This window comes from Hyaena hyaena, unplaced genomic scaffold (assembly GCF_003009895.1).
Source record: "Hyaena hyaena isolate Hyena2069 unplaced genomic scaffold, ASM300989v1 scaffold_429, whole genome shotgun sequence".
NCBI classification, from domain to species: Eukaryota; Metazoa; Chordata; class Mammalia; order Carnivora; family Hyaenidae; genus Hyaena; species Hyaena hyaena.
In genome coordinates, this window is record NW_024081060.1 from 648448 (window position 1) to 666615 (window position 18168).

Genomic DNA, 18168 nt, shown 5'->3' on the forward strand with positions numbered 1-18168 from the left:
GCACAGAGCCCAACACGAGGCTCGATATCAGGAACAGTGAGATACGATCTGTGTTAAACTGACTGACCCACTCAGATGCCCCTATTATTCTTGGAATTTGAAGGATGGAGAACAAATTCCACTCCAAAATTCCTTGATTTGATTTAATTTTGGAAATATCCTGCATGCTCTGTTACAAATTTCTTCAAAAATTGATTCAACTTGACACTGACATTCTTTGCATTTATTAACTTCAGTCCTACACCTAACACATCTACTTTTAGAAAATATAACAGAGCTCTTCCACTAACTAACTGTCATTAATGGCAAATAGAAGGAATTTCAGTTGAATTTACTTCCTAATATTTTAAAGTCCACTGTGTTTGACACTTTTTAACACTGTGTAAGAAAAACACATACCTACTTTCTAAGTGAAACAGATTCGTCTAAAACCTCTATTCTGCAAAACAGAGGTTAGGAATTCTTTGTTTGAGGTCACCTGATCTGATGGAAGCCAGTTAATAGTTTGACTATAGGGTAGCCTGGTATTAAATAATGATATAAATCCATCAGAATTCTTTTTCCTAAATTTGAACTCAAAATTGAGAAACACATTTTTTAGTGGATATTATGGGAGAAGTTGGCACACAAAGGAGAGATGAGTCTTTCAAAGGATAAAACCCTACAGTAACAATCTTCTTCCTCCTAAGGCCAGTGTCAAGCACTTTTCTGGCTTCCTATACACATTATCTGTATAAGTTTCTCATTCCTTAAAGTTACTTATTTGTCTCTGTTTCATGCAATATGATAATACCAATTTCAATAATTGTCTTTGTTCTCTTCACAGGCTATTACTGAAAACAATGACAATAGTATTTTAATAAGAAACATTATTTATAGAATTTCCAAATATGCCTTCATTTTGTAAAGGAGACAGTGAACCAGTAATTTTGTTCTTAATCTGCCAAGAGTTTTCACCACCCGCCAGGTTTTATTGACCCTTACAGAATAATCTCTTTGCATATTATAAATATTTTGTGGATACAGGCCACCAACTCACTGAAGCATCGTGGTTCTGGAGACCAGCCCTTTTGGGTACATGTGATTCGCTCCTCTTGTTTCCCAGTTTCAGTTGTATAACCAGCCAAGCAGGAAAATGACAATTTTTCATTTATTCTCATTGGAAAGTAATAACTTCTAAAAGGATAGTAATATTGGGCAATCCTTCCATTTTCCACACTGGGAAAACCACAGGGTTTCTCTGAAATGAGTAAATATCAAGACAAAAACTGAAAAACATACCTAAAACTATGAAACGTGTTACCAAATGGTAATACATTTTTTTTTTTTTTTAGAGGGAGGACAGAGGAAGAGAGAGAATCCTAAACAGGCTCCACACTCAGGTGCGGGGCTCCATCCCACCACGAGATCATGACCTGAACCAAAATCAAGAGTCAGATGCTTAACCGACTGAGTCACACAGGCACCCCAACATTTCTAAATTCAAAATGTTTGCAGCCACTTTAACTAGTACTTATATTTATTACCTAAAATTTTAAGGGACTTTTGTGACAATTTTTTTCAATCAGAATTAATCTGCTTGTCACCCCAATACCCAACAGTAAGAAGAAAATTGGTCAGGCCACTTCCTCAGGGAAGCTTTCCCTAACTTTGTAAAACAGCACTTTGTAATAAAATGCAAGCCACATATGTATTTTAAAAATTTCTAGTAGTCACATTAATAAATGGGACAATTGAAGTTAATTTTTATAATAGATCCTATTTGACCCATTAAAACATTAAAATTATTTTTCATTCCTTTTTCTCTTACTAAGTCTGAACTCCAATGTATATTTATACTTACAGCACATCCCAATTTGGACTAACCAAATTGTTACTGTATTTGGCTAGTAGCCACATATTGGACAGTAGAGTTCTAGAACAGATGAATTTATGTTTATGACATTCAAACTTATAGAAATTTGAAGTGAATGGCTTTTCTTTTTCAGAAAGAAAAAAGACAACCAGTGAAAAAATAAATAAAAAACTTGAGCAAGAGATTTACAAAATAGGATATGTAAATGGTTACAGACCTAGTAAAAAGTACTCAGCTATCTTTGGCAATATTAAAGCAGAATATGTACATACCATATTTAAAAAGCATTTATCTCTTATGAACATTGATACAAAAATTCTTAGCAGAATAGTAGCAAACAGATTCAGTAACATATTAAAAGGACCCTTGAGCAACTAGGCTCTATTCCTGGAATGGAAGAATCGGTCAACATACAAAAATCAATCAGTGTAACACACCGCAAAATGTAAGAAGGAAATATCATATTTATCTGTGCACCCAAAGACATGTTAAAGAATATTTACAGCATCATTATTCATGTAGCCTCAAAGTGGAAACAATCCAAATGCCCATTCGTGGCAGAAAAGTTAAACATATTTTAGATTATGCATTCAATGAAATGGTATATAGCAACACAAGTGGTGAATTCTGAGTGGTGACTCTCACAAACATATTATTGAGTGAAAGAAACCTGTCACACATAGGTAAATATTATATGTACTTACATAATATTTTTATTGAGATATAATTGGCATACAAATTAGTTTTTGGCATACACTATAATCCATCACCACACAGGTACAAATTCTTTTCCTTGTGATGAGCACTTTTAAGATCTACTCTCTTAGCAACTTTCAAAAATAAAATACAATATTATTAACACATATGTGAATGTATATGGGCCAGAGAGAAATAATAACAAAGAAATAAGGTGATTATATGACAGCATTCATTTGAGTTATTTGTAGTTAGAAGGAAATTAGAGGTAACTGTGTGTCCATTACTAGGAAGATGGATAAGTAAAATATATGAAACACTATGCAGCAGTAGCAACAAAATAGGTTGAGCAACATGGAAATGTTTAAATGATAGCAAGTAAAACAAGACAGTAAGGAGATAAAATCTATGGCAAACTTTTATATGAGTATTAAGCACAAACACAAAACCATACATAGTTCAGAAAGATGGTTACATACTTAAGAATATACCAAACACATTACAGTGGCTCCCAGTTTGATGCTAGGGGAAATGGAGTTCAGGGTCAGGGATAAAGGGAGGAAATGTATAAATAGAGCAAAAGTGGCACCTCTCATGGGCCAATGATGATTACATGCTATGAAATGAGAAGTACCATTAACTCAGTTATTACCCCTAAGGTTTCCAATGCGGGTGACCATGAGATTATGGTTCCTGTCTTCAGGCAGCTTTTTTGTTTGTTTGTTTGTTTTTTTGTTTCAGTGAAAGAAGATTATGACCATATAATAATTAGGAAATTTTCTAGAATATGCAAAGTCTTCATGATATGCAAAACAGAGAATTATATAAGCTGGTTTTTCTCTATTTAGACAGAAAAATAAAACCAAAGGAAATAATTCTTACAACAATTCTTTTATTGTAGAATTGAATATATCAAATAAGATGAATTCTATTTATTTCACTTGTATTGTTTGAATAGCAGACCTTTTGGGGTAGAAAATTTGTAGCAAACTATTCACCTAAAAGGCAATTATAATCTATAGGATATTTTATTTCAACAAATTCCCTAAGGTGTTTATTTTAGAAAAGCCTTATTGCTGTACTTTCCTATTTTGTATATTCACTCTGCTGACACCTAATGACCTGCCTGGTGTTTTATCCCTACAGCTTAATAACACTATTAACTATTCCTAAATAACCCACACTTGTACACTACCTGCCTCACTCTCGCTAATTCACACACTGGGCAGTCTGGCTATGAAGACTTCTAAGAGTTAGGGAGTCCACAGATATTGGCTTGTCTGGACAGTGCTGATTTACACCCATTGTCTCACATAATTATTAATAGAGATCCCTTTCACTCTCAAAATTATCATTGTCTGCATAATCAGTTACATGGTCTTCCTTCTAATCACTACTTAAAGATTTAAACCAATAAATAAATTAGGATAAAAATCAAAGGGTGAGGAGTCAAAAGTCTTGATGATTTATGGCTATTTTTTCTTTTCAAATCTCCCACACTAAGGTCTCACTTTATGAATAGAGAATTAAATTTGTACAAGCTTTGCAGTGCTAGGAATCAATTCTATTATGAAGTTAGAATTAAGATTAACATACGACTTCTAAATGGTGATACTGTTAGCCTGAAAGTCCCTTGAGGACCTCCTATGCCTTAAAACCTAGCGCTACAGAACAGGATTCTTTTGGTCTTGTTTTGTTTTCCTAAGGTTTGTTACTATAAAAATACTTGCTAGTTATGCCCAAAGGAAAAATAAATCTGCCTAAATATTCCAACAAATTATATTTATAAGAATTGTGCTTTTATGAAATTGATACATGAAAATGAAAGACTATATTAAAACTTCAAGTTAAATGAATGTTAGAATTTCCCTTTATAATTTTTAGAGAATAAAGAATATTAAAAATTAAATTTACCTTCTGCATAGAGTTCTCCTGAGATGATTAATACAATCATGAAAGCCAAGTCTTTCGACCTCATCTTCAGTGGTGTGCCCAGTAAAGATTTTAACAATTCTAATGCACTAGGGAGTCCTCATTAAGTACACAATCCTTTGCCTGAAGAAAAAGTTAATTATTTACAACATCTGTCTAAGTCTCTTTGTAACAAGACTTATATTTCATTTAAATATTTTTGGAATAATGCTAAAATAACACAACTATGTTAACTGACAATACTTTTTATGACAGAGTCCAAAAAGGACATGATAACCCAGAAGGGCAACAATAGCAGCAGCATAAATAATTAACTCCGACTGCACAAAAAACAAGGTAAATTTTCAACTTCAATTCCCTATTGTAGGTCCATGGAGTAAAGTTCACCTGTGGCCATTGATTTCTTTACCACCATTGATCAAATGGAGAGATGAACTTGGAAACATGAGATAATGGTACCTGAGGTAAAAATACAGTGTTGTCTAGGTTGTGCTGCTGGAAGAGAAAAATGACCTTCGTGTCTCAAGCAACGATATAATAATATTATAGTTATATCTAACGTTTAGAGTGTTTGTATTCTGTGGCAGGTGATGGAATGATCACTGTGCTCGTCATTGATTAAAAAATGTTTGGTGTGACTACTGTGTATCAAGTCATGTTCTAATCTTGGGTATATAGCAGTGGAAAAAAAAAGATTAAAATTACTGTCTTCATGGAGTTTACATTTTAATGGGTTTTAATCTAAACAATAAAATAATACAGTGAGATAAGAGCTGTTAATATTTTAATTTATGTAACTTTTTATTAAAATATATTAAGGGAAAGGTACAAAAACCGTAAGAGCACAGAACATGAATTCTTACCAACTGAACCCATTTCAAAATAAGAAAAAGAATGTATCAGCACCTCAGAAGTCACTGCATATGCCCACCCCGATGTGAAATGCTATTTTCTTTTAGAAATCACATATTTTATTGATTGATTGATTGATTTAATATAATTTATTGCCAAATTGGCTAACATACAGTGTGTACAGTGTGCTCTTGGTTTTGGGGGTAGATACCTGTGATTCATTGCTTACATACAATACCCAGTGCGCATCCCAACAAGTGTCCTCCTCAATGCCCATCACCCACTTTCCCCTCTCCCCCACCCTCCCATCCACCCTCAGTTTGTTCTCTGTATTTAAGAGTCTCTTGTGGTTTGCCTCACTCCCTCTCTGTTTGTAACTATTTTGAAATACTGTTTTGATTTTTACCAGTGTACATCAGTTTTGCCTGTTTTTTTTTTTCTCTTTTATGTCTGGCTTCTTTTGTTTAATATTTTACTTATGAGATTCATCTCTATCTTGGGCTATAGTAGATAGTTCCTTCTCTTTTTAGTATTCTGTTCTGTTAAAATGCCACAAATGATCTATCCATTCTACTGCTCATGGGCATTTGAGTGACTTTTAGTTTAGGGATATACCTCTGCTTATTCTCAATTTTTTTTTTTTTTTCTAATTTGAAATTTTTCAAACATTCTCACCTGGATTCTACCATTAACATTGTATTATACTTTCAAATTTACATATGTATTCGCCTATTCATCCATTTTGATGCATTTCAAAGTAAATTGCAGATATCTGTTCATGTCCCTCTCCTTAAGCAAATATATCATTAACTCAAGTTCAGTATTTTTTTACAGATTTTTCTTTTCAAATGAAATTTATAAAGAAATGTGCAACTGTTAAAGGTAACCTCTGTATGTCTTAAACGGTGCATTCACATATACACCTCAGACCACTGTCAATTACCATCACCCAAAAAGTTCCCTCAGACTCTTTTCCAGGTAGTCCTCACCTCCACTCCTGTTATAGGTAACCAGTGTTCTGATCTTTCCACCGGTCCTATTACTTGTCTGTTCTGTTCCATATCTATGGAAAATACAAGGACTCTTATTTTTGTAAAGCTTCTTTCATTTTTAAAGCATAATGTTTTGGACTTATTCATGTGGTCGTGGGTACTAGCACTTGATCTTTATTTATGGTGAGTCATAAAATTTTATGAAATTGAGATTTCATAAAAGAACACACTGAAGCTTAGGGAGTATTGCAATTGGTTTGTCAAAGACCACAAAGCTAGTGAGTGTTAGATCCAGGCTCCAAAGTTCGTTTTTAGAAAGTAAACTATATATTGAGATTTCAAAATTAAGTATCTTAATTGTAATCAATTAAAAGTTGCCAGCATCTACTAATTTCAGTAAATATAGCAGTGTACTGCATCTAAACATTAAACTAAATGAGAGAGTACATTTAATGTTTGAAAAGTTAAAAGTCTGGAAGGATCTCTTTTATTCCAAGTAAGAACAAACCAAAAAACATAATTTTAAAGTGCCTATTGTTTGAAATTATATATTTACCTAGGGTTAACTTCAAAGGGTACAGACTGAAAAGTCTCCATCCCATACTTGTCCCTCAGCTACCCACTTTTCTGTAGAAGGTAAATAATGCCCTCAATACCATTTGCATTTTTCTGGAGTTATCATCTGTGTATACTAGCAAATATATACCTTCTAGCTCATTACTTTTTCATTTAGGTTATGAAGGTTACCAAAGGCTCCTTTGGTTAATGTTTTTTAATGTTTATGTATTTATGTTGAGAGAGGAAGAGAGAGAATGGGGAAAGGGCAGAGAGAGAGGGAAGGAGAGAATCCCAAGCAGGCTCCATACTTTCAGAGAAGAACCTGATGCAGGTCTTGATCTCTTGACCTGTGAGATCATGACTGTGCTGAAATCAAGAACTGGAAGCTTAACCAACTGAGCCACCTAGGTGCCTTTCTTTGTTTAATTTTTAATCAATAAATATACAGTAAATATTCAGGAACAGTGTTATATAAGTATACAAACTCATGTTTTCCCAGATAGTTGCTATGTTATCCAATTATTTATCAAATAATTCATGTATTTTGCCACTGATCTGAATTTCCACCTTCTCATATGCTAAATAATCTTATGTTTCAGCATTTAAACTAGCCATGTTTTTTAGTCCTATCCTGTAAGCTACCCTAGCTATAGAATATATGTGAACATTTAATAATTAATGTAGTCCTCACACTTAAGTTTCCCTTTTCAGAAATTTCCTGCCTGTCTAGTTTTGCTTGTTTACTTACTGTTGATGTACTACAGGTTTGGAGTGAAGACTTTGGAGTCACTCAGATTTGATTTATAATCTCAATATCCAGATTGTGACTTTGGAAAATGAGAACTCTTTTGCCCCTAAATTTCTAAAATAATAGTAAAAACAGTAGCTATCTCAAGCATGTTATGGAAATTCTGCTGCAGGTAATTTAGTACTTCACCATTTGCTAATCCTAAGAAAGTTGCATTAAACATTGTTTTAGAAACAAAATCCTGGGGTGCCTGAATGGCTTGGCCAGTTAAGCATCTGACTTTGGCTCAGGTCATAATCTCATGTTTGTGGGTTTGAGCCTTACTTTGGGCTCTGTGCTGACAGCTTGGAGCCTGGAGCCTGTTTTGGATTCTGTGTCTCCCTCTCTCTCTGCCCCTCATCTTTCATGCTCTGTCTCTCCCTCTCAAAAATAAACATTAAAAAAAATTAAAAAGAAACAAAATCCTAAGCCAAATTTCATAAATACAGTCCAGTGAAGAAAATCCCAATTCAGAGTAGTAATGCATCTAGTGGAAATATTAAAAGATACTAAAAGATAAAATTATAACTGTGTCATTCTAATTCTCTTTCCTTCTTTCTTCCTTCATTATCTCTCAACCTTATCTGTCAATAATAGAAGTCTAAAATCTCTTTCCTTTCTATAGGTTTTGAATGGCCAGCTGTAACAACAGTTCCTTTTTAATTATATAACTGAGTATATTCTATGGGCTATATACTTGCTTGACAAAATATCGTTTCCACCCAACATCTTTCCAAAGTTGGCATTTTAGAGATAAACAATGAAGAGTTTGGCTAACTTCTCTTATTTGTATCTCCTGTAAAGTTTGCTTACTACATGCCAAAGTACATTTCCAAAACTTTAGGACGCCACGACTCTTGTACCAACCTAGATTTTACCCGGTAGATGCATGCTCAGAAAAGAAATAGAACCACACGTACGTTGGTTTTACTATTTTGCCCGGTTTGAACAATCCTGGAGGCACAGGCTTTACCAAACTGCTGCAGCAGAACCCAAGACTCTTGTTTCTGGCTTCATAATGTCAAGGGACTGGTTTTGGAATATTTACTGTTGATATAGCAATGCCAGTGAATATGGTATGGTCCTGACCTCAGCATCATGCAGGTGTCTTCCTGATTCAATTTCAAGATCATGGTCAGCACATGCCCAAGCCCGTTTTGTCGTGCTACCAGGAGTACTAGGAGCATATAGATATGTGGGACATCGTCAAAAAATCTATCATACTTCTAATTGGAGCTTCGGTATAAAACTGATAGAGATTAAAAGAAGGGGGAAATCTCATTAAGAGAGAAAAAAAAAACCCACATTACTTCCAAACAAGCAATAATAGGACTGTTGAAATGAAATGGAAAAACAAGCAGAAAGTGGAATAACGAAAATAACTGCCATAAATGAAAATAACTGTCAACCTAGAATGCTATAACTACTAAAAATATTTTTAAAAATAAAAGTATTCAAATAAATTAAAATGTAAAGAGTAAGTCAATAGTAGAACTCTACCAAAAGAGCTGATAAATGGAGTGCTGTAGACGAAAGGAAAATGAAACATGAATTAAAATGCATGGCATCATTAATGCAAAGCCAGGAGTGAAGAAACAAACTCAAGGTGTGCTATATGTTTTTAGGACTTTCAAGGAAGTTGTAGAAGTAATATGCCTGCTTAATTATCATTAGTCAAGGTTCAGTATTAAAATCTCTAGGTTTGGGGTACCTGGGTGGCTCAGTTGGTTAAGGGTCCAACTTCAGGTCATGATCTGGCGATTTGGGAGTTCAAGTCTTATGTCAGGCTCTCTGCTGAAAGCTCAGAGCCAGGAACCTACTTTGGATTCTGTGTCTCCCACTCTCTCTGCTCCTCCCCAACTTATACTCTGTCTCTCTCTCAAAAATAAATAAATTAAAAAAATTTTTTTTTAATTTCTAGGTTAACCACTAAAGAATGTTTTTAAAATGAGCAACTAATAAATTAGAGGGATAAAAGTAATCACAAAAAAAGCTTACACATGATTGTTCTAAATAAAGACAAGGAAGTAAAAAGGAAGGAACAAAAATTGGTTGGTCAGATTCCTTCTTACGGCCAAGATGGCGCGACAGGAACTGGATATACTTTCCACCTGAAACAACTTAAAACAAAAAGACAAAATTTAAAAAACAATCGTTTTTAAGACATTGGAGGTTAGGCAATGAGATGAGCCCAGTAATCACCTCAACCAACTCCTGAGGTCTTCCCAAGCTGAGGAGATGAAATTGTGAGTTATGAAACCAAAGCAGGTAAGGGTCAGAGTGCAAAGTATGGGAGGGAAGTGAGCTGCATAGACAGAGATCTGCAGAGGGTCCACTTTAGGTTTTTAGTTGAGTACTGACTAGAACATCTGAATGAAAAACAGGAGAGGCCAAGGTACCACCTGAGAAGATTAAAACGAGGCATGCCTGGAGTCTACTTGAGATTGGGGATAATTCCTGCTCTCACGAGTCAGAATGGAACAACACAGCATGATTTACATGGCATTCATAGTGCTCTCAGGTTATTACCTCAGTGGTGGTGAAAAATTGGTCCCGCCTTAACAAAGTTTAAAGCAAGACCAGAATGGATCAGTTTCCAAGTAAAGTAACTGAATTCCAGAATAAGCTCAAAAGTATTTATGGAAGCATGAAATAATCCAGTATGCAAAATAGGTTAAATTCACAATGTCCCCAAAAGAGAGAATGAGGATGAAAGAAAATACTATTTGAAGACATAACAGCTGAACATTTTCCAAATTTGGTAGAAACTATAAGACCATAGATCAAAGATGATCAAACACTAGAACAAGAAACATAAAGAAAACTATCGTAAGACACAACATAATGAGATTGCTTAAACCTAGTGATAGAAAAATTTAAAAGCACTCAGAAAAAACACCCTAGAGGAACAAACCAAGAAGAGAGAAGACTTTTGTCAGAAACACTGCAAGCCAGAAAACAGTTGAAGCAACATTTTTAAAGTACAAGAAAAATAGAAGAAAGAAAGAAAACCTGCAGCCTAGAACTCTATGTCCAGTAAAAATGCTTTTAAAAAACGAGAGCCAAAAATAAATAGATAGACTTTTTCAGACATATATTAGCTGAAATTCTTTATTAACAGACCTGTACTATGAACCATATTAAAGGAATTCCTTCAGATTCAAGGAAAATGATACCAGATGGAAATACAGATATACATAAACTCTGAAGAGCACCTCAAAATAGAACCCATGTGAGCAACTGTTTTTTATTACCTATACCTTTCAAAAAGATATATGATGGCTGAAAGCAAAAGTGATGATATACTTCATTATGGGCTTATAACATGCTAAGAGTAAAATATTGACAATAGCACAAAGGTTGGGAAGGCAGAAATGTGATATATTATAAGACCTTTTTTATACTATATGTGAAGTGCTATAATATCACTTACAAATGGATTATGATAAGTTAAAGATATTTACTAGAAACCTGAAAGTAACCTTAGAATAACATAACAAAGTGTTATAGGTAATAGCCAAAAAGGTAGATAAGTTGGAATCATAAAATACAAAAATCCCAAGAAACAAGTATTTAATCCAAAACAGGTCAGAAAATAAGAGAAAGGTAGTAATGGGGGAAGCAGATAGGATGAATAGAAAATAAACAGAAAGGAGACAGATTTAAACTTGGTCATATCAGCAATCACATTAACTATAAAAGTCTAAACACCCCCAAGTAAAAGGTAGAGATTGGCAGATTGAATTAAATACAAAGACTCAACTATATGCATTCAACAAGAAACCCATCCTACACAAATATACAAATAGGTTAAAGAGTAAAATATGGATAGATATACCATACTGTAGTAGGTTGTATGGTGGCCCGAAAAAGATGGGTTTATATTGTAATCCCCGGAGCCTGTGGATGTGGAAATTTTTGTTTTTGGAAAAAAGGGTCTTTGCAGATGTAATTAAGTTGAGAATCCTGAGATCATCCTAAATTATCAAAGAGACCCTAAATCCAGGACAAATGAGTGAGGCAGAGGGAAATCACACAGAAGAGGAGAAGGCCATGTGACCACAAAGACAGAGATTACACTGATTTGGTCAGAAGCCAAGGAGCATCTGGGGTCACCAGATATTGGAAGAAGCAAGGAGCGATTTTCTCCCAGAGCCCTCAAGAGAGAGTGAGGCCCTGCCGACACCTTGGTTTCAGATGAATGGTCTCCCAAACTCTGAAAGAATACATTTCTGTTCCTTTAAATCAACAAGTTTGTGTTCATTGTTACAGAATTATGAATTCAATACACATGTTAACAATGATCAAAAGAGAACTGGAGTATAGAACAATGCAAAGATAATTAATGTAATAAACTTAAAATGGTTAAAATGGTAAATTTTATGTTATGTGCATTTTACCACAATTAAATATATTTAACATATAAAAGAGAGAGAGACAGAGAACAGGATTTTAGAACAAAGGATATTACCAAGGATATAGAAGTTCATTCTACAATTACAGAGTGATCAATTTATCAGGACAGCATAATCCTAAAGATCTCTGCCACTAAGAAAGAGCTTAAAAATACATATAGTTTAATCAGTTTTTGGTTCAAGGGGAAATAGACAAATCCACAATTAATGTCCAAGGTTTTAATAACCATTTCTCAATAACTGACACAAGTAAACAGAAAACTAGTAAGTATACAAAAGCCTTGAACAACACTGTCACCTAATTTGACTTACCTGATATTTGTATCACACTCTTACATGATAGCATGATAGACATTCTTTTATTTATTTAATTTATTTATTTTACAAATAGTTTATTGTCAAATTAGTTTCCACATAACACCCAGTGCTCATCCCCACAAGTGCCCTCCTCCATGCCCATCACCCCTACCCCCCCACATCCATCAGTCCTCAGTTTTTGTCAGCATTCAAGAGTCTCTCATGGTTTGCCTCTCTCTCTTTCCCCCACCATTTCCCCTTCTTCTCCCCCTTGTTCCTCAGTTAAGTTCCTCCTAATCCTCCTATACGTGCAAACATATGATCTTTGTCCTTCTCTGCCTGACTTATTTCGCTCAGCATAACACCCTCAAGGTCCATCCATGTTGCTACACATGGCCAGATTTCATTGTTTCTCATTGCCATGGAGTATTCCATGGTATAGACAAACCACATCTTCTTGATCCATTCATCTGTTGATGGACACTTAGGCTCTTTCCATGTTTTAGCTATTGTGGAGAGTGCTGCTATGAACATTGGGGTACATGTGCTCCTATGCATCAGCATTTCTGTATCCCTGGGGTAAATTCCTAGCAGTGCTATTGCTGGGTCCTAGGGGAGTTCTATTGTTAGTTTCCTGAGGAACCTCCACACTGTTTTCCAGAGGGGCTGGACCAGTTTCCATTCCCACCAACAGTGTAGGAGGGTGCCCGTTTCTCCACATCCTCGCCAGCATCCAGAGTTCTCTGATTTGCTCACTTTAGCCACTCTGACTGGCGTGAGGTGGTATCTCAGTGTGGTTTTGATTTGTATTTCCCTGATGAGGAGGGATGCTGAGCATCGTTTCATGTGTCTGTTGGCCATCTGGATGTCCTCTTTGGAGAAGTGTCTGTTTATATCTTCTGCCCATTTCTTCACTGGGTTGTTTGTTTTTCGGATGTGGAGTTTGGTGAGTTCATTATATATTTTGGATATTAACCCTTTATCTGATATGTCATTTGCAACTATCTTTTCCCATTCCGTTGGTTGCCTATTAGTTTTGTGGGTTGTTTCCTTGGCTGTGCAGAAGCTTTGAATCTTGATGAGGTCCCAATCGTTTATTTTTGCTCTTGATTCCCTTGCTTTTGGGGATGTGTCAAGTAAGAAGTTGCTGCGGTGGAGGTCAAGGAGGTTGTTTCCTGCTTTCTCCTCTAGGGTGTTGATAGTTTCCTGTCTCACGTTCAGGTCCTTTATCCATGCTGAGTTTATTTTTGTGCATGGTGTGAGAAAATGATCTAGTTTCATTCTTCTGCATGTTGCTGTCCAGTTCTCTCAACACCATCTGTTAAAAAGGCTGTCTTTTTTCCATTGGATATTCTTTCCTGCTTTGTCAAAGATTAGTTGGCTGTACACTTTTGGGTCCACTTCTGAGTTCTCAATTCTGTCCCATTGGTCTATGTGTCTGTTTTTGTGCCAGTACCATACTGTCTTGATGACGACAGCTTTGTAGTAGAGGCTAAAGTCTGGGATGGTGATACCTCCCGTTTTGGTTTTATTTTTCAGTATTACTTTGGCTATTCGGGGTCTTTTGTGGTTCCATACAAATTTTAGGATAGTTTGTTCTAGTTTTGAGAAGTATGCTGGTGCAATTTTGATTGGAATTGCATTGAATGTGTAGATTGCTTTGGGTAGTAATGACATCTTAACTATATTTATTCTTCCTATCCATGAGCATGGAATGTTTTTCCATCTTTGTGTCTTCTTCAATTTCCTTCATAAGTTTTCTATAGTTTTCATCATACAGATCTCTTGTATCCTTGGTTAGGTTTATTCCGAGGTATTTTATGGTTTTTTGTGCAATTGTGAATGGGATCAGTTTCTTGATTTCTCTTTCTTTTTGTTTCATTGTTGGTGTATAAAAATGCAACCGATTTCTGTACATTGATTTTGTACCTTGCAACTTGGCTGAATTCTTGGATCAGTTCTAGTAGGCTTCTGGTGGAGTCTGTCGGGTTTTCTATGTAGAGTATCATGTCATCTGCAAAGAGTGAAAGTTTGACTTCCTCTTTGCCAATTCTGATGCCTTTGATTTCCTTTTGTTGATAGACATTCTTTTCATGTGAACATGAAACATTTATCAAACAGATCACATTCTGGGCCATAAAACAAGACTCAATCAACTTAAAAGAAGCCTAATCATAAAAAACACTAGACAGAGATTAAGTTATTAATCTATAACAATGAAAATCTAGAAAATCTACAAGAATTAGTTGTTTAAATACATCTATAAATAATCCATGGGTCTAACAAGAGATCAAAAGAAAGTATTTTGAACTAAATGGAAAAACATCAAAAGGTGTGGAATACAGCTAAAGCAATACTTAGAGATAAATCTATAGCAGTGACTACCTATTAGAAAAAAAGATTTCAAAACGACTTAGCATATACTTCAAGAATTAGAAAATGAAGGGGCGCCTGGGTGGCTTAGTCGGTTAAGCGTCCGACTTTCGCTTAGGTCATGATCTCGCGGTTCGTGGGTTCGAGCCCTACGTCGGGCTCTGTTTCAGTCTGTGACTCCCTCTCTCTCTGACCCTCCCCTGCTCACGCCGTCTCTCTCTCTCTCTCTTAGAAATAAATAAAACATTAAAAAAATTTAAAAAATATACAACAAACTGAAATGACACAATTTCTAAAAGAAAAGCACAATAGAAAATCTTTGTAACCTTAGGTTAAGTAACGGGTTTTTAGATGCAACACCATAAGTATAATGAATAAAAGAAACAAAATTGGTAAATTAGTTTTCATCAAATAAGAAGTTCTGCTTTTCAGAAGGCACCATTATGAGAATGAAAAGACAAGTAACAGACAAGGAGAAAATATTTGCAAGTCATTTATCTGATAAAGGACTACTGTCCAGAATACTTTAAGAATTCTCAAAACTTACTAAGAAAATAACCCAGTTTTTAAAAGTTGACAGACTTGAACAGGCTTGTCCTCAGACATATGGATGGGAAAAGAACACATGAAAAGATGATCAACATCATTAGTATTAGAGAAATATAAATGAAAACACAATGATATAACACTACTCATCTATACAGAAATTTTAAAATTATGTTTGACTATAACGAGTATTCCTGGGGATGTTACCGATGTATAAATATGTAAAAAAACATTGGGTAGACCCATTATATTGCCTCACACTCTCAGAGCAGTGGTCTCATTGAAAATTGTAATGGACAAATAAACCAAGAGGGGAAAAGATTTGAAAGGCTGCCTAAGTCAATTAAGTGAACTTGTTCACACATTCAATATGATATAAAGAGCAAAGAGGAGACTCCACTGGAAAGGCATCTATGACCAGTAGGTGAAAATGAGAATGAAAAGTAATGGATGGAGTTACACCACTCTTTGTTCTTTGCTCCTCACAAAACTTTCTTCTGACTGACCCAGTTGCCTCAAGACTGGCCTGGTACTGCTGTGTACTACTGGAGCACAATATAAGTGCACAAGACACAATAATCAGACCATTAATTTTGATAGTATATGCTCCTAGGGGAATGTCAGAGCCATCACAACCTTATGTGGCTAAATTAGGGGTATATGCTGTCCCATTACTGAGCAGCAAGGACAGTCTTATAATTCTTTATCTGTCAAATCTAACACATCTCTATGGGAATATGGCAAAGGGTAGACCATGGTAAGACTGCTGTTACTGTTTGCTTTAGCAGTAATTAGTAAAACTGAGTCAGGGCAGGAAGGTATGGGTTAAACAATATGCAATAAAAGAAACAGGAGATCTGGTAAATAACGGGGCTTTATCTGAAAATAATACTCTTAGCTGTGTCTCTCAGCGCTGGTGCTAATGGCTAATGCTAGAAGGCACTTGACTCTTTTCCCAGAGAGGGAAAATTGGACTCAAGCTGATTTAGGACTCTGTCTAGTGTCCACTTGTGTAAACTAGAGATGTGATGCAATACTCTCAGTGATTTGAATATCTGCCTGGAGTCACCTTTTGGCTCACCATTTGTGGTCTAAATTTCCTTGATTGGCTTTCAGGTAACCTGAATTAAAAGTTACCTGAATTGCATAATATGGAGGTAGTTAAAGAGCAAACATCTGCATGTTGACAGTGAGGCTATGAATCAAGATGCCATCTCTGAGAAAGCTGCCTGGGAATGATGGGAAGTAGGTTGCTGCAATTTACCAGTAAGTCAGCACTTACTATAGAGCAAATATGAACACAAATGTAATGGAAAGTTCTTCTAGGAAAACGGCAGTGGAATTTATTTATTTATTTTTAAACGCTTGTTTTTGAGAGAGAAACAGAGAGAGAGAGAGAGACAGAGAGAGAGAGAGAGAGAGATAGCAAGCAGGGGTGGAACAGAGAGAGGGAAGGAGAGAATCCCAAGCAGGCTCTGCTCTCTCCTTGCAGAGCCACGCAGGACTTGAACTCATGAACCATGAGATCATGACCTGAGCTGAAATCAAGAGTTGGACACTTAACAGAATGAGCCATTAGGAGTCCCTGGAATTTAGATAGCCTCAAAGAGGAAGTAAGAATAGAAGGAAGACACTGGGCAACACTGTGAACCCCTTGTCAGTAACACTGTGAAGTAAATATGTTATTGGACTACTCTTTTAACTTACCTTGATAAAGATCCATCGCAAAGACTGACAGCAAGAAGAATTTATGTTCAATATTCCAACAATGTTTGGCAGGTATGAAACTTAATGATGGTTTGGCAAAGCAAGGGCAAAGTTAAGATCAAATTTCCTTTTTTTCTCATTTAGATCATAATTAAAAAACCACTATTACACGGGGTGCCTGGGTGGCTTAGTCGGTTAAGCGTCCGACTTTCCGACTTTCGCTTAGGTCATGATCTCGCGGTTCGTGGGTTCGAGCCCCGCGTCGGGCTCTCTGCTGACTGCCAGCTCAGAGCCTGAAGCCTGTTTCAGTCTGTGACTCCCTCTCTCTCTGACCCTCCCCTGCTCACACTGTCTCTCTCTCCTAGAAATAAATAAAACATTTAAAAAAAAAAAACCACTATTACAAATAAAAAAGTTATCTACAGTAATAATGCAATATTATTCACAGACTAAAACTATTCTCTAACCTGTTTCTGAAATTCATACAAGCTTCAGAAGCTACTTTAAGTGACCCTCCATAAACATTTCTTGAAATAATTAAGTTTTTAGAATATTTCCTTCTTGCTGTACATGGGCTGGAAATTTTTATACACACAAACACATATGCTCTCAAATATAAACTGTAAATAAATATTTCTCTCCATTATTTTAAATTCTGATAAAGAAGTTATAAGCAAAGTTTTTTTTACTGGAAAAAAGTTTCTCCCTCTTTGTTGAAAACAGAAAGATATTAGATTATCACTCTTTCTTTACACCAAGAATCAATGACTATTTGAACAATATACAAATTAAAAAGCAAGCCTAGTAGATGGACACTTGGCTGGCTCAGTCAGTAGAGCATATCACTCTTGAACTTGGGTCCATGAGTTCAAGCCCCTCTAATCATGTTGAGAGTAGAGTTTACTTAAAAAAATAAAACAAGCAAACCTATTAGCAATATTTAGCTAAAAGCAAAAATCCAAAAAATAGTATTTTGTTAATCAGTAAAGATTTTTAATTGTACGAGGCTTTCATTACTAAGCAAAAATTAGAAGCTATAAAGATAATAACTGTGGGGAAAAATCACCTACCTATTGAGAAAAATTCAACAATTCTGAATACAGAATACATACTGTGAATTTACTCCTCTCATGCATGAAATCAAATACAGTAGGAATA

At 35.5% G+C, this 18168-nt stretch overlaps 1 protein-coding gene across 1 annotated transcript in view; it reads right to left on the minus strand.

Annotated features, from left to right (window-relative positions):
- Positions 1–4529, minus strand: part of F13B (coagulation factor XIII B chain) — a 29016-nt gene extending 24487 nt beyond the window's left edge. The window contains exons 1-2 of the mRNA XM_039252704.1: positions 4466–4529; positions 1040–1240 (exon numbers count right to left, since the gene is read on the minus strand). Coding sequence (XP_039108635.1) covers positions 1040–1240; positions 4466–4529 — 265 coding nt within the window. The remainder of the gene's footprint in view (positions 1–1039; positions 1241–4465) is intronic.
- Positions 4530–18168: the final 13639 nt, after the last annotated feature.